The 17,662-nt window shown below is 45.5% G+C and overlaps 2 protein-coding genes across 4 annotated transcripts; one reads left to right on the top strand and one right to left on the bottom strand.

The window, feature by feature from the left end:
• Positions 1-938: 938 nt before the first annotated feature.
• On the top strand, positions 939-3,199 carry LOC6527129 (prolactin regulatory element-binding protein). Its single transcript, XM_002088187.4, has 4 exons — positions 939-1,369; positions 1,426-2,373; positions 2,434-2,596; positions 2,650-3,199. Exons 1-4 carry the CDS (start codon positions 1,229-1,231, stop codon positions 2,733-2,735), a joined length of 1,338 nt encoding a protein of 445 aa, XP_002088223.1. The 5' UTR covers positions 939-1,228; the 3' UTR covers positions 2,736-3,199.
• A 257-nt stretch (positions 3,200-3,456) lies between these two features.
• On the bottom strand, positions 3,457-17,324 carry LOC6527130 (Krueppel homolog 1). 3 transcript variants are annotated; one of them, XM_015197700.3, is made up of 4 exons: positions 16,096-17,324; positions 6,227-6,936; positions 4,798-6,161; positions 3,457-4,730 (listed from the first exon to the last, which is right to left on the bottom strand). In XM_015197700.3, the coding sequence occupies exons 2-4, from the start codon at positions 6,917-6,919 to the stop codon at positions 4,412-4,414; spliced, it is 2,376 nt and encodes a 791-aa protein (XP_015053186.1). In that variant the 5' UTR covers positions 6,920-6,936; positions 16,096-17,324; the 3' UTR covers positions 3,457-4,411. The 3 variants fall into 3 exon arrangements, with proteins under 3 accessions (XP_015053186.1, XP_039226244.1, XP_002088224.1); XM_039370310.2 differs by lacking the exon at positions 16,096-17,324 and adding an exon at positions 8,085-8,822; XM_002088188.4 differs by lacking the exon at positions 16,096-17,324 and adding an exon at positions 7,659-7,818.
• Positions 17,325-17,662: the final 338 nt, after the last annotated feature.

Below are 17,662 nucleotides of genomic sequence, written 5' to 3' on the forward strand. Positions count from 1 at the left end.
GTGATTGAAGGTCGTCTGCTCTCAACAAAGAACCAGGAAGACCTCTGCTAAGCTCCACCGCATCAATGACAATCCTGAAAAATTATATTTTCTTGTTTCACTCAAAAAAAAATTTATTTTTGCTCAAGTTTATGCAATCGCAGTGAATGTACTTTGTTTTTTTAAGTGTATTCTCTTGCTAGTACAATAAAGCCTAGATCGATGTTAAAGGCTACGGTACAGGTACTGGGTACATAATAATTTGGTTCTGCCTATGAAGTTTTTTATGGAAATTTAATACAGAAATGTAAAAAAAATGAAATATATTTTATTAAAACAAAGTTAATTTTTAAAACCTAATACTTATAAAACAAATACAATTATGCAACCAGTTCATTGCAAAATTGATTTAATGAGGCACGAACTTGAGCACCTGAGGAATCACTGACTGCAAATACTTACAATTCTAGTATAAAGATTTATGAAATTGATAATGTCTTACTATGTTTTATTATGTTATGACAAACTTCAGCTCTTACTATTACGATGCTGTATGCTAATAATTATTCTATATCATAATCATAACTATATCATAATAATCATGTTAAGGCAAAATGATAGTTTTTTAGGTACGGGGTACAGGGTACATGTACGTAAGGTACACACTACAAAGCACGTTGCTCGTTGGTTGGTGTACAGGTGATGAGTCAACAAAGTATTCTATATGCATACAAATGGCCAACAAATATTTAGTTAAAAAAGCTAAGCTTTAAGCGATAAATATCAAAGTTATCTATCGATTAGGGACCAGCTGTGCATATTTAGATATTTCCAGCTGTTAACGTTGCAATACACCAGCTGTTTGTGCACCGCAGCGATCTGGCAGCCCTGTTCAGAGGCTGAAAATAGACGACTGCTATGGCACCCAGCTCCATCCATCCACCTATCTGTCGAAGTATCGATGAATCGATAGCTCGCCCTGCCACCGCTATTCAGTGTACGTGGATTTTTAAGCAACTTTCTCGATCCAAAACACAATAGGAATCACCTAGCAGCCCCATGAGCAGCGTCCACTGAAGCGACCCACAATTCCCAGCCAGCCCAGTTGGACAGCCGGAGTTCGCCAGCGGTCGACCCAATTAGATGTGCCTGCCCCGCGGCCAGAGCTGATAAACTTGAATCAATCAACTCCAGCCCACGAATCCCCCCCGCCCCCCGGCGTTCGGTCGATTGTGATACATTATTGATAATGGCCCACACCCGCCGTCCCAGCGACGGCCTGCTGGCCCGCGTGAACTTCCCGCTGTACGCCGTGGACATGCTGACCAGTCGCCACATTCTGGTGGCCGGAGGCGGTGGCTCCAGCAAGACGGGAGTGGCGAACGGCTTTGTATGAACTGACCCATCATCTTTTGATGTCTCTAATGCTCCATCTCATCTTTCCAGGAGATCTACGAACTGTACCACAATGGCAGCCACTTCTGTGCGGAGGAGGTGCTGCGCCACGAGACCGGCGCCAATGTGGTGATGAACTTTGCGGTGCGCAACGGCGGACGGAGGGGCTACCTGTGCGCCGGCCAGGAGGCGCACTGCCAGATGTACTACGTCCAGCCGCGCATTCAATCCGAGGAGGATGGCAATGGAAACGGCGTCGGCGTTGGGGACGGAAAGCCTGTTCCGGAGGAGCGGCCGCACGAGAACGGCAACGTGCGCCAGCGCAACGCACACTCGGGTGTGGAGCCGGTGGCCAACGGTCATAGGCCACCGCTGTCCACCGCGGACATATTGCGGCAGTTTCAGAGACTGCACTTCGACATCCAGGCGGCGGATGTGGTCCAGACGGACTTCCTCAAGGGCGCCGAGCCACTGCAGCGCGTGGTGCGCATCAGCGGTAACGGCCGCCTAATGGCCACTGGTGGCACGGACGGAAAGCTGCGCGTGTGGACTTTCCCCCAGATGACGCTGGCCGCGGAGCTGGCGGCGCACAGCAAGGAGATCGATGACCTGGACTTCAGTCCCGACAGCAAGCTCGTTGCCAGCATCTCCAAGGATGCCCAGGGCTTGGTGTGGGACCTGGCCAGCGGGCAGCTGCAACACAAGCTGCAGTGGAAAACGCCCGAGGGGGCCAAGTACCTGTTCAAGCGGTGCCGCTACGGAACCGTGGAGGCGCAAAAGAACCACTACCGCCTCTTTACCATTGCGAATCCGCTGGGCAAGGTGGGAAAGCAGCGCGGCTTCCTGCAGCACTGGGACAGTGCAGGCGGGCAGCTGCGTCAGTCTGTTGCCATTGACGAAAGCCTGTCGTCACTGGCAGTGCGGGACGACGGTCGATTCGTGGCCGTCGGCACGATGTTCTCGGGCAGCGTATCCATGTACATTGCATTCAGTCTGCAGGTAAGCTGAGGTTGGTAATCACACGACACTTCGAAGTCTAACCCGCTCTTGTATTGACAGCGCGTGCTCCACATTCCCCATGCACACTCCATGTTCGTAACTGGCCTTCAGTTCCTGCCCATCACCAACGAGGAGGGACCGCCCATCTCCAGCGACACGGAGGCAGCCGTTCTGTCCATTTCCGTGGACAACAAAGTCTGCATCCACAGTCTGCCCCAAAGGCGTAAGCAATAATCGAGCCAACTTTGAAATTATCTCACTGCCATCTTCTTTTAGGTACAATTCCCGCCTGGATTGCCATCGCCTTTCTGATCGTCATGATTTTCGCCGTGTTCGTGCTGTGCTCATACATTGGCATCTGATGTTCAATGGCCAGAAGAGAGTTAATCAATTTGCATTATTAGTTTGTAAACAGGGTTTAGTTTTCTTCAATAAGCCACAACTCCCCTCAGCACTCCGCCTCGTCCCACCCTCCCATCATGTTAATTAGTTTAAGTGTATAGTTTGTGCCGGCTGCCTTATCTCTTATACTAATTGCAATGTTTGCTTAGTTGTATCATAATTTGCTTATCTCTCTAGCCCCCGCAAATGAAGCGTTTGCTCGTTTGGCAGCTCTGACAGTTGTACATGATTTTTAAAATTTAATTGATATTTCATTTACGTATACGAAGGCAAACGGAAATACTGACTGCGGCTAGTTAAAGCAGTCAAAGGGAATGTAAAACCATTTTTATAATCAAAATGTTAGCTAATCGAACTGTGGTGGGTTTAGCACACCATTCTTATAGTCACAAGTGAATGATATATAAATGCATTCAGTAATGAAGTTTCGATTTTTTATTCGTTTTCAATGCGTTGGCACAGGGAAGTGATTTGTAAGTACATAACTAATAGAGCCAATTGCTTTAAGAAAGGTAAGAAGTTCGCACAGGAAAGATATCTCAACGATTCCAGACGCAAAAGGATCCATTAACCTATCTGATGAAATTCAATACCAAATTGAATCAAATAACTTCATCGAAGTGAATAAGTTTCTTTTTAAATGATATGGAAACCAAAAACACCCATTAAAATAAGCTTTTATTTATTTCACGCTTGTTTATTGACTTTCATATTTCACTTGCGTTTCTTCATGCAATATTTGATTTTACAATTTAAAACTATGTATTAACTCTGCGTTTACAAAAACTATGCTGACGCTCTTAATTATATTTGTTATCTTCTGGTTTGAAAATGTATAAACCTAGTTATGCTTGCTTTCTTCTTGTTTATCAGTTCAATATTCTCCGTGTGTAAAATTAAAGTTACCGATCCATTTTCCTCAGTTTTTCCCTTATTTAGTGTATAAAATGCATATAAAATGATGGCTACATGATGTCGAAGATGCGGTTGACACTAACGGTGGAGGGGAAGGAAGAAGTTTGGCGAGCAGAGTTTATAATAAATAAGTATTATATTATATTATAGGTATTTTATAAATATTAAGCGCCAATATGGCCTTTGTTTTTCGTTCTCGTTCTCATTCTCATCATTATCATATGTGTATAATTATGCACGTAACTTATTATTGTGTACGGTTTGGGATTGGGACTTGTTAAGTGATCGTTTATATATAATTAACTTAGTTATGCTAATATGCTTAATATGCATAATGCCAATTGTTGCAATTTGACTAAGTGACAACACAGGAAAACAAACTATAACTACACGCTATATGCCGAACTAAAATGAAATTTTGCAATATGGGGAAACGTTTTCAAATCAAACACTCAACAAAAATCGGTTCAAGCCATTAAAACGTAATAGGAGGTAAGATTAATTTTAAAACAAATTTTTTTCCTTTTTTAATACTTTTGGCATTTTCATTTTCGCTGCTTGAAAACTCTCTGCCCGTCTCTCTCTGCCATATCCATCCGTCTCTTTTGTGGTTTTTTTCCAGGCCTAATCCCGAACCTCAGAGAAAAAACTTAAGCTAATTTCAGTTAGAATTTGTTTGGACAGTCTTAATGCTGATTGGGGGGAGAGTGGCCTCCGACCCCTACGAGGCCTTGGCGAACTGAATGACCGAGCTCATCCGTATCACCTTCGAAGCGGGTCCATCCCCAGCGCCAACGGAAGCGGCGCCATTGGCGGCAGAGGAGCCATCTCCACCAGCCTTCTCCATATCCACATGGCCGTCGTCGCCCTTGTTCATGTAGTGCTTGCGCTTGCGCAGCGGCAGCGTCATCACGTTGCGGTCGGCCATCATCAGGGAGTCGCTCTCCGGCGAGGAGCTCCGCTCGGGCGACTCTGTGCTGGATCGCAGGCCGATGGCCGCCTCCACGCGTCGCACAATGTCCGGATTGGGTAGAGCGGATCTGCAAGCGGGTTAGCACAAACGGATTTAGTTTAACTCCAAAGGGCAAAGACAAGCAAAATACTCACTCATATTTGGGCACTGGTGCATAGCCCTTGTGCAGACCGTGGCGAGCGAGATCGCCCCGCTTGAAGTGCTCGATCAGCACGGTGGCTTCATGGGTGTCATCGTAGTTGGCGGCCAGATCGCTGACGTGCAAAGTGGGTACCTGTGCCTGGTGGTTGGGCGCCTGCTGCTGCTCCGCCGGCGGTAAGGGGCCATGACCGCGGCGCAACTGCATCATTTGCCAGGCGGCGGCGTGCACATCCTCATCCTGCACATGGTCATCGTTGTCGTGATGGCGACGCGCCATGCTGGCCGCTTCGAGCAGGGCGGGATTAATGGTGAGACCAGCGGCTTGGGGCTGCAGCTCGAGCAGACTCGGCGGGGCCTGGTAGTAGTCCACGTTGCTTTCTGGCACCTGACCCTGGACCTGCTGCATGCTCAGGTCTGTGGGCTCCTCGTCCGCATAGGTGCTGTGGGCGGGCTGGGCGCTGGACACGCCGCTGTCCCGACTCAAGGCGTCCGCCTCCATCTGGACGGGCAGGTAGTGGGCCGATGTGGGTGGTGGCGAGGCCAGGCTGCTGGCCGATGGCGAGTACGTGGAGCTGAGCGAGCTGGGCGAGAGCGGCGAGGAGGTGGGGATGGAAAGGGTGGCTGCTGCAGCGGCTTTGGAACCGCGCGGCTGACGTGCCTGGCGTGGTTTCTTTGTGGCCGGTGGCGAGCTGGGCGGCGAGTGGTTGCTGCTCTCCGAGTTGCTGCTGCCTCCTTGCAGGGATGGCGAGCCGGCGGAGGAGCCTGCGGACGTTGATGCTGCTGCTGATGCCGCCGCCTCCGCTTCGTCGTCGGGTACTTCGTTGGCATGGCCCTTGATGTGGGCCTCCATCTCCTTCTTGTTCTTGAACGTCTCGTCGCAGATGGTGCACTTGTAGCACTTGGAGCCGTAGTGCTGGACGCGGTGCAGCTTCAGCACGTGGTTGTAGCCAAAGTCACGGAAGCAGATGTCGCAGTGGTAGGGCTTCTCGCCCGTGTGCGTACGCGAGTGCACCTTGAGCTGCTTGGAGCAGGTGAAGCCTTTGCCGCAGCCCGGCTCCGGGCACTTGTACGGCTTCTCGCCGGTGTGCGTGCGCATGTGGATCACCAGCTGGCCGGACTGGATGAACGTCTTCTCGCACACGGAGCACTTGTGCGGCCGCTCGCCGGTGTGGATGCGCATGTGGCGATGCAGCTTGCCGGAGTGCTCGAATGCCCGTCCGCACACATCGCACTTGTACGGACGCTCCTTCGTGTGGATGCGCCGGTGCACCTGCAGGTTCTCCTTCACGCTGAACAGCTTGTGGCAGAACTCGCACTCGAACGGCCGCTCGCCGGTGTGGGTGCGGTAGTGGCGGATCTGCAAGGAGGAGAAGGAGTTACGTTTATTAATTCAATACTTCTTCTATGTTTGGTATCACTTACCAGCCTGGCGGGTACGGCGAATGTCTTCTGGCAAACGTTGCACTGATAGGGATCCGCTCCGGCAGCCACGTTGGCCAGCGGCTTGATGGTGGGACTCTTGGGTATGCCCACCGGCAGACCCGCATCATTGAGCTCGATGGCCGCGGATGAGGCAGGCACCGCAACGCCGGCTCCCGAGGCGCCATTGAGTGAAAGATCTTGGTTCTTCGCGTGCGACTTGGTGTGGGAGGTGTGCGCGGACTTGCTGCCAAAGGTCATGCCGCACTGGTCGCACTTGAACTGCGGTTTGCCACCGCTGGACTTGCGCACCTGCGACACCATGGCTCCTGCCGCTGGGAATCCGCCGGCGGGCTCTGTCTTGATCCGCTGGGCTGATGGAGCTGCCGTGGGAGCTGCGCTAGTAATACTATCATGTTGCTGCTGTTTCTGGTGCTGCTGGATGGCCAGTTGGTAGCTGACGAACTGCTGCTGTTCCTGCTGCTGCTGGTGCTGATCCTGCAGCTGCAGTTGCATTTGTCGCTGCTGCGGCGTCTGCAGCAGCTCGAAGTGCTCCTGCTGGCCGCCGGACGGCGGTGCTCCGATGCCCACGCCCGTTGTCGTCGCCGTCAATGGGGGCGGCACCTGGAGGCAGAACTGCGCCTGACTAGATTGTTCCGTTTTTATGAGCAGCTGGTTGGCGGAGTAGTAAACCATTTTGGTTGTGGCTGAATCTGAAAGGCGAAAGAAGGATCCACATTAGATTCGTGACAATAAAAAGATAGCTAACTAACTAGGTTCAATTCCAAGCCAAGTAAGCCTAAGTAGATTTATTTTAAAGTAAAATAACATAAATTAAATATATATTTTTGGTTATTCATCCAGCATATTAACCAGCTTAACCATGGCACAGAATCTAACTCCTTTTCACCCATCGATTCAGATTCTGCGTCTCAGGAAAAACAAGGAAGCAGCTAGAAAGTGCAATACGGGTGGTTAGGAAAAGCCCCCTAAGAGTCAGGGAAAAAAAGGGCGTAAAGGGGAAAAACCCACCCCGTGAATTCGTACTACGCACTTTCTGTTATTGCCGGCCGGGGTTTTCCACAACAACAAGGAAAACCCGATTGAGCTTATGGGGGGAGGAAAAGCGAAGGAAGACGCAAGAGAGGGAGAGCCCGAAGAAGTGGGCACCATTTCATTGAGAACCCTGCCTCGAAAATGTCCCACTTGGGATATTTGCGAGACAGCACTACGAATCGTACGGTTTCCAACCGGCATTTCCCGTTGCCATCCTGCTCGCTCTCACTTTCTGTCTCAGTCGTGCTTTTATTTTTGTGTTATGATAGTATGAACCCCACCACTTCCCCCAAAAACCAAGAATTGCGTATACCAAAACAAAATGGCGTCGTGAGGGAACTTTTTCGGTCGGAACTTTCCGGAAAAGCATCTCAATTACCTTTCGCCGGCGATTTCTTGATGGCAACAGCCTTGGATGGACTCTTGGATATATCGAGCAATTCAGTGCCCGACTTCTTGAGAACATCCTTGATCCAAATTTGTTTGGGAGCCCAAGATTTCGTATCATTCTTGCTTTCAGTCATCTTGCTTCCTTATAATACTTTTCGATTGCTAAAGTTCAATCATTCAATTGCAAGCAAGTCTAATTGCGTGTCTTGTAAATGTGTAGAGATCTTTTTTTTTATTAAATGTGTATACTTGTAAATTTCTACATTGATTTGGGTTTTGCAAAATCAGACTTTAGCTGAACTTGTGTCAGTTTTTCAGTATCAGTCCCTCGATTTGTTAGTTATCAGCAGTCTTAAGTTTTATTGATTCATTTAGCTCGTTTCATGACATTTTTAAACAAGGATTTTCATTTGACGGGTGATTTTCTCCTTGATCAGGTTCTTCTTGATGATTTTGATGATTTTCTTCAAGTCCTTCGACTGCTGCACGGGATAGGTGTGTTGATAGTGCTGCATATTTTGCGGAGGCTGCTGTTGATGCTGATGGTTGCGGTATTGGTGGTGTTGACCGCCTTGGCCCGAGCCCTTATTCATGCGCATTTTTCTGAATGATCTCAAAATATCGTTCATTGAAAAGTCGGTCATTTTCGAGATGTGGACCACACACACGCACATACGCACACACACAAGCACAAGCACAACACCCGTACAAACAACACTTAGCGAAGTAGAATGGGATTTGGATTATGTTCACATCGCCGCTCTCGAGGTTTTCGGTTCGATGGTGTGACGGAGACTGGTGGGTGAGTTCCCGAAAAATCAGCCTCAAACCCCGTCACGGAAAAACCAACCACCAACAAGAAGAATGTTCCCATTAGATCCGAAATTTCCCTCAATTGGAAAATGTTTGAGTGCAATGTCAAGGGGAATTTTCGAGTGTTTTTCTTTCAGAGTTTGAGTGCTTTACGACCACCAAAAATTCCCCGAGTTCAGGGAAATTTCGTTGGTATCTAAGATATCTGCGACATTTTTTATTTCTAACTAAATGAATATATGTATATATTGTGTATAAATCTCAGGGATCTATCGAGCTGTCCATCCATAGAAAGCCAACGACCAGTTTCCACCTTCAACAACCCAACATTTATAAGAAACCCTCCCAAAAACAAAAAAAAAAAAACAGAATGAGCACGAGAAGCAAATGTTGAAATACAAAAGTTTCAGTGAAGGCAGGTTCAAAAAACTTTATCGGCTTTCGTTGTTATTGTGCCTGATGTTTATTCGGCTGGCTGTGCGTTAAACTAGCGCAAAAGTTCATTAACATTCGACACAAAAACTATTTCTGTGAGTGAGTGTGGTGTTTTCGGAGGTGGAGGGCAGCGAATGATCACCGATCCCCCGATTCGTGAGCTCGTGCTCTTTTTGGGCTGCCCGACCAAAAAGTTTCTGAAGGTATGAACGACACAGTATTTCGGGGGAAAAAAGATACATTTATCTCTTATGAGTTGTGGGGGGCAGCTGGAATGGGAAAAGCGGGGGGAGGGGGTCAGCTGCGGCTCGGAAAAGTTGAAGTGCCGTTATATTGTTGGGATAGCTCTGAAATACGGCGACTTGAAACTGGTCTTGGCTGGAAGTGATCGCCGTGTTTGGATAGATCAGTAAAGTTGCTTGGCAGGCAGTATGAAAGCTAGATACAAACTGAAACTTAACATATGTCAGCTTTTATGTATTAAGCTAAACAGAACCATACAACTAACAACAAATGTTTATGCTGTAAATATAATTAAATTCCCTCTAGTTTTCCTTCAAAAATACGCTCTATTTACACGTAGCTTTCTTACACGTGCAGATACATAAGGAAAGATACAGATACAGATACATGCATTGACTTGGGCGGTTTGGATTCGGTGTTGGTTTTTGGTGTCTTCTTTGTGGACTTTTGTGGGGTCATTGAACACTTAAATATAAGCAAATTGTAAGCTTTTCCCTCCGCTTCTCCCCCTCGAATCCGATTTGTTTACGAACTTATTTCTGCTTCCGTCGGGAGTATCCATTCCACTCGGAGTACTGTGGTACCATTTTACATATTCTAGCGGAGGTTCGATGAGCCTGATAAGATTGGGCGATAAAACACGACACGCTCGCAGTTTTTCAATTCAGTGGAAGTCTCTCAATGAAATTGTACACCAAAGTTGGAGCTGTCGGCTGACTTATCTATCACACGAGAACTATAAACAGCGATAAGATATTGAAATTGAACGAATGAAATTCGAGTGACTGGAAATTCCCTGGGGCGAAATATGGCCGGAAGAATTGAAAATTCCACCTTCTGCATTTTTGGTAAGCACTTTATCTGCCTTAATTCTGGTTAAATTCTTATTTACAGTCAAGAGCACTATTAAGTTTCGAGCGATAAAAATTATACAAGTTTTAAAATAGATTCATATGTAGATGTTCAATTTCAAACTGCCTACAAACTGTAGAGTTGTCCTTATAGATATTATGCTTCTCAAAACGAATTTCGAAAATGTTTCATTGGAATTTGAATAATCGTTTCGAAAACAAAATGGAACATAACGTTACTAAAACATGAGAGAGCTTTGTGAATGAGTGAACATGCCAGATTTAGAAATTTTAGCATTCTACTTTAGTGTTGTATTTATATTGCGAAGGTCTAGACACGAAGTCTGAGCTTAGGCTGCGCTGCTGCTGCTCTGCCGCCGCTCTGTCGCCGCCTCTGCCGCAGTCTGCGTCGCTGCTGGCGAGCCACGCACAAATTGCGTGGGCTTAGCGGTTGGCCTAGGTCAAAAAGCAAAGACACGCACGCAGGCAGGCAGCGAGTTACGGTCAGGTACAATGAGCGAGAACGCACACACACACACACACACTCGCGCAGGGGATGGCGTAGAAGGGGATGAGGCAGCTTCATAATCGCTAAGCTGGCAATTGTGGCGTAATATTCCCACCTCACGTTGCGCTAGTTGGCGAAATTGAATACTAGCGCTAGAATGCGAATACAGATATCACATACGTATGTACATATGTATGTATGTACATACATATGCAGAAGGTGGCACCCCAATGACGTATTTTCACTTTTTTAACATCTGTGTATCACTATATGTACATTCATTTACATATACAGATGTATGTACATACAACGCTTGCTACAGAAATGGCGCAGCCAGGAAACCTTCCCTTTCGTTTGGCCATCCGTTCAACACCACACCCACCCACTAGGCGTTGTTGTTTGTGTTGTTGCTGCCACTGCAACAGTCACCGCAAACAACATGCTTACTCATTGCAGAGAGCCAGAGCGAGAGCGAGAATGAGTGTGAGAGAGTGGGGTGAAAAGTAGCAGAAGAAGAGCGAGTCAACACGCGCATTGATTGTGAGGCTGTCGAAAACTCGCGCACGACCTCCTTACGGCAGCCCGTGTTGCTGCTGCCCGACGAGCGAGTCGAAAACCCATGCACGCCCTCCACGTGTAGTTCAAGTTCAAGACAACAGCGAGAGCGAGCAAAAGCAAGAGAGTGTGGGTGAGTAGGCACGACGCACACAATGTCGCTGCCACTGCGACGCCAGTGTGAGAATGCAGCGACCGCGCTGCCTGCGTCGACGCTGCAGTTGGCGCTGCAGGCGAACTTTTTCTATGACCGGTGTATGTGTGTGTGAGGTCTAGCCAACTTTGCATTGCATACTTTTTAAACACTTTTTGCTTTTCGAAGGATTTTGTTAGATTTCAAGGTAATGTATCCAAATAGGAAGGATAGGAAAATATTTATATATATTTTATCAGACAAGAAACAGAAGTAAAAAACCTCTTCAAAAAAACTGGTTTAAATGCAGTTGCAGAATTGCCTAACGCAGATCCGCTTCAACTTGAATTCTGCTCGATAAAACGCTGCCATCAGCGGCAAGCGACGTCGCTGGCGACGGAGCAACCTCAATTCAGCCAAGGGTTAATGAACTACACAAAAAAAAAGCTCACAACGATATTTTTTCAAAAAGTGTAGAGAAAAGAGATCCAAAAAATACGTATGAGTGTCTTGGTGCCGCAAGAAGCCCCAAAAAACTCTGCTTTTCGGGCGGCGGGGATTTAGATCGAGATACAGACAGATACCCATACAAATACAGCTACAGATACAGCTACAGATGCGATCGAAGCTGGGCAACCACAGTCAATACATTATGTTTTGTGAAACCCCCAAAATAAGTACGATAAATAATACGAGCAGAGATCCCAAAAAAGAAACAACAAAGGGGCGGCATGCACAAGTGCCGCCCTTACATACATACACATATGTACATACATACATACGTGCCGAATTTTGTGTTCTTTGTCCGAAAGGGGGATTGAATTCACTTTACATACTCGTTACGTTCCTTTTGTTCTGGCACCAAATTGAAACACGGTTTTTACTGCACCTTAAAAATAACCCGGCACACGCATTCGGGTGAACATTTTTCATTAATTTTTTGGGGGAGTGCCGAAGCTTTCGATATTTTTTTGATTTTTGAAGCTGCATTAGGGGAAGGCAAACGAGTTAGCCGAAAGCTTCCGGCATTACGGATAAACACTCTGACTAACGAAATCGAAGGGCCCATCATTCTTGGGGGGTGTGTGTTGCCAGAACTGGTCGCGTTGAAGTGATCGTGATGCGCACACATCAAATGCCAATTTACTTTATATTCTACACCAGTTACTCGGCGGAAGATTCCGAACGCGGTGTGTATCTTGCGGATACATTGAGCATTGCAGAAGCAGCTTGAGAATGTGTGTGTGTTATTTTTTGGCAAAAACAAGTTTGACAGGTTGATTGCCATTAGCCATAAAAGTGGTGCCAAGTACTTGCTAGAAATGCAGCCCTGTTTCCGAATGCACTTTATTGGATTAATCTAGCTGCTCTTGATTAAGCACATTGTTATGAAATATTCACATTTTACTGCCCATTTTCGTTGCCTTGAACTTGAGTTGCGGAGCAGCGCAACTGGCCTTCAAACGCAGCTCGGTACAGTGGGCACTCGGTACGAAAGAGCTCAGCTGTGGCGTGTACAGCCAACGAGCAGCGTCAAAAGCTGACGCGACGCTGCAGTCTTGTCCTTGAACTTGGCAAACATTTTTGCTGCTGTATTTTGCACACACACACGCACACTCGTGCAATTCGTGCAATTCAAATGCACACAGCTGCAGCTGCAACGAGGGCGCATTGCTCATGTGTGTGTGCACACACACACGCACGACGCTTATGTACAAATTTGAGTATTAGTGCGCCACACAGTAATTTAACGTTTTTATGAAGAACATTGAATAATCATTGCTGAACCTAAAATACATTTCGAAATTCGCCTTTTTCAGAGTGAAATGACAACAAAATCACTTTAATCACGAGCTATTTTTTTATTCGTAATTTCGTAAAGTTAATAATTATTTTGTCATCTTTTCACTTTTGAAGAATTCCAGATAAGACCTCTTGATTTTTTTCCGAATATAAGCACTACTTATAATATTCAATGAATTCCCCTAACTGATGAAATATTTTTAATGAAACCTTTAATTCGAAGAAAGGCCATCATAAACTATCATTTGACTTTTTAATAGATAACAATAATCTAGGAAACATTAACAGTTGTGCGTTTCCCATTTAAAAAAAGCTTATCATGGGGTTTTTTGACACATGTATATTCCCTTATATCAACAAAGTTCCCAAGAACTTGCGTATGTACATTTGAATAACGAAATTCACAAAACACTGACCATAGAAAACTTTTTGCCGAACAAAAAGTGTATGTATGTATGTATATTGGCAGCACCGGCAATTAGAAACAAGAATCAAGAAACAGAATATAAGCTGCTATAAAATTTGTTAACCAAGGTCAACATTTTTTATTTATAAAAGTATCAAAAGAGCAACAATTGGAATGGCGAGGGGGGGAGGGCGAGTGGGTAGACATCCTAAATATATGCATATATGTGTGTATATACACCACTCGAACTTGATAAACAAACAAGCGATAGCAGCAACAACGCTTCCGAAGAACTTCCAAAACGGCACCAGTAACAAATTCACAAAAATATGGCGGATTCGATGGGAGGCAGGGCGGGGACAGGGGCAGGGGTGGTGGAGCCATGGGGGTGCCTATAGAGATACAGAAATTTTTGGCAGCACACACAGATACGCGTGCAGGCACACACGCACACAGGCGCAGGTTTTACGCATGTCTGCGAACCGGCTTTTTACGCTTTATTCCCCATTTGCGTTAGAATATCTGGACTCGAGTCAGTGCGTTGTGTGTATCTGCCAAAGATACACAGCTACAGCTACAGCCACAGCTACAGCTACAGCTACAGATACAGATACAAATACAAATACAGATACAGGTACAGAGCAACAAAAGTCTCCCTAGTTGTTGCCGCTGCGTTCCAACATAAAACTCAATGGGGTAGGCAAAGGGTAGGTCGTCGGTCGCCTAATCAGTCCAAATTCGAGGGTTTTGCCACGAGTTGGTCATGTGACTTGGTCGTTTGTTGGTTAAAAATGTGGCAAAAAATATGGCGAATATATAGCGAATATATAGCGAATATATGGCGAATATATAGCCTGCCTGAAACCGGAGAATTTAGAATGCCTGATAAGGGCTTCGCTTCATTTGTGCTCTTCGCTTTCGTTTTCTGATATTCGCTGATATTTGATCGCAGTTTGCACATTTACGACCAGAAACAAGCGACTGTTCTAAAAATAAATTCCAGTTATAAATATCGCTCATTTGGTTTATTGCTAAGGTGCCCAGTTAAAAGCGCTAAGAATAATTGCGGAATACAATGAGGTCCAAAGATACAAAACTTTACGATTAGAAAGGGCGAAGTCGATATGCTCAGAATGCTTTACAAATACAGTTTTGAAATGTGATATTTGAATAATTATAATAATTGAATCGTTGAAATGGCAAGTTATCAAATGCGGCAGATACAATTCGATTGTATTTCGCCTGCTCTATCGACCCAAACTCACTATCACCAGTTAGCATTTCCGCCTTCCAACTTTTATGGCGAAATCGCCACATATAAGCTACATAATCGGGGAATCGGTCATATATCTTGGCATCCCCAACTCCAGTGCCATACAATCTGAACACGGCACCATTCATAAAGCAGCTGCTCCCACATGAAGCGTACATTTGAATATCGCCAGAGTGCTTTGATAAGAGTGCCAACAGGTGGAACGTGAATGAACGCAGCTACGACAACCCAAGTGAGTGCGGCCCCGAAAAGAAAGAAAGTCGAATCAAATCGGCTTGGCAATGGCAATGGCTGCGATAGCGATACCCCAGCATTAACTTATTGTGTTTTTCTCGCTTCTTAATCGGCATTTTTGTTTTTGTGCCCTGCGACGACAATTTCCTGTGAACATAAATACCTCAATATCAATTCTCCGAGATTAAAAAGGCAAAGAATTTTTTCGCAACCAACTAGTTGGTGTTACTTTCCGAATTGTTGAGCTCGTTGAGTTGTTCTTTCGCCTGACGTTGGCACTGACCTTCGGACACAAAATTGGCAAATGATTTGATAAAAGGTGTGATAAAATCAAACCTATGCTATTTCTAACCAGAGCTATGGATACGAATCTCCAACCATGACTGTCACTTATTATAAACAATTTGAATTGTCATCCTTATTTGCCTAGTGCTCTGGTTACTGCCAAAATCGTCCCTATATACTGAAGGTAATCGAATTTAAGTAGTTATGTTGAAGAGTATAATTATCGATCGTATAATAAAAATAATAATTGCTTCAGTTCGCCGAGGCTTTCGCTTTCAATGGAGCTTCTGGTAAACGGATCACCTGTTGATATGGTTTCGCTATCACAGTTGGATGGCATGATCCTGTCAAGTGTTTAGACCCCCAAAGCAGTGAATCATCACATGAGTCACCATTGCTTAGGAAACCCCTCTTGAGGATCGATAGAGCCACTATCAAAAGTGGCGAATACCTAGAACGATATATATTAGCCTATTGTCATGATGACTCAAAAGGTCGATTCTTAAGCTAATTGGGTTTTGAGTCACCATGAAACAGCTGGTAAGGTAGCAGTTTTTGGGAATTTTTTTCCTTGTGCCAACAGATACTGCATTGCGGTAATGGGTGAAAATGACCAGAGGAAATTAAATGGGTGCATCATGGGGCGTATGTGTGATTTTTGTTCTGATTGCGTATTTATAGGTCTGTTGTGATACTTTTTTGGCGCTTATCATTGCCGTGCCATATTTAGTTTGACGTAAGTTGCGGGCCTTTTTCAGGAGAAGTCACCTGTATTGCGTATACGACATGTTGAACAATGAAATAGGAAAAATTGAAGCTAGAATTTTAAAGTTACTTTTTGGATTGCCGCTAATTTGTAAATATAAAACTATATAAAACCAACTCACCATATAATTGATGAATAAAATCCGTAGAATTCAGTTTATAAGTCCTGCTCGACCGCAATAGGTAATCCAAGTTGGGCTTCTAATGTGTGATCACTGTTTTGCTGTTTCGCCGAGTTTTTCCTTTTCTTTTTTTTTGCAAGTTCTGAGGGAGTGCGCGTCCAAACACGCAAATCGACCAGAGGCAAGTGTTTTCCGCCTAAACTTTTTCACTTTTTCACTGCGCCGCGTAACCGTAATCGCAATCGCAGCGACAGTTCTCTCCCTCTCTCTCTCTCTGTCTCTCTCTCCTTTTCGCAGTTGCCGATGACCAATTACAAAATCCACTGAGACCGTTAGAAGAGGAACGTTTCTGTTTTTCGTTTCGCAGTAATATTGCTATTGTTATTGTTATTGTTAGTGTTATTGTTGCTGGTAGCTGGCTAGCACTGAAAGGCGCTGAGCAAGCGATCGTACGTATACTTGATGTGCGGCACTCGGGTTCAGTCGGCTCTCTTCGGGCGAGCCACTCGTCACTCGTCGTCAACCTTCGCGCTTTGATATTATAAAATTATTAGTTTCAAGTTTAGAATCGTGCTGCTCTCTTGCACCACTCGTCGTCTCTGAAGCACTGATGTAGCTTTTGCTGTTGCCTTTGCTATTGTTGTTCTTTTCCGATTTCCGTGAATATGTTCTAGTCACGAGTGTGTGTGTGTGTATGTCTGTGTGTGTTTATTATCTGCTGAGCAACTAGCAATCGTTGTTGTTATCTCTGCGCACATTCATTCACACGCCACTTTAAACAATATTGACCTAGGTTGTTATGTAGTATTCGGGCTATACATACATATGTACAAACACACATAACGTTATACAGCTTCAGTTATTCACTAATTCTTAGCACTTCCTATCTCTGCTTGTGTCAGCTTGCCGGAATTGAAATTAATTTCGGCTTTTCGATATATCAGAGCTGTCAGTCTTTAGTTGTAACGTACACACAACGTAAAAAATTGATTTAGAAATTGCACTTGCGTTTGAAACTATAACACTTAACGACCACCACCACTTTACTTCAACTTCATAAGGCAAACGAGATCGATTGGTAGGTATATAGAATATAACGATTTGATTGGGTTCTTTGCGTTTCGCAGCTGCTGGGCATTAACTTTCTAAAACTACTCGAGGTCCAAGTTCCCGTGAAATTCGGAGAACGTCACGTCCGTGCGCGTTGCCTGCTCGTCGAGAAATACGAGAACCGAAAAATTCGCCGAGAACAAAGCTCGCTGCGGCAGCGGCGTCGACAGCGCAGTCGGCGCAGAACGAAAGTCGCTGCGACGTTTGCCTATGTATGTGTGTGTATCTGCGTAAACCGGCATTTGCCGCAGCTGCCATAACACACACACACACACGCAATAATTAATAAAGGTGGTTCGCCGCCTTTGCAGTTTTTGTATAATTCGCAATTGTTGTTGCTGCCTCTGCTGGCAGCGACGTCGACGGCGGCGGCGACGGGGGCAGCACCGCTCAACTTACTCAATAAAATTTTTATTATGATATCGCCGCACACGTAAAAAATGTCGACGTTTTGAAT

This window comes from Drosophila yakuba, chromosome 2L, assembly GCF_016746365.2.
Source record: "Drosophila yakuba strain Tai18E2 chromosome 2L, Prin_Dyak_Tai18E2_2.1, whole genome shotgun sequence".
NCBI classification, from domain to species: domain Eukaryota; kingdom Metazoa; phylum Arthropoda; class Insecta; order Diptera; family Drosophilidae; genus Drosophila; species Drosophila yakuba.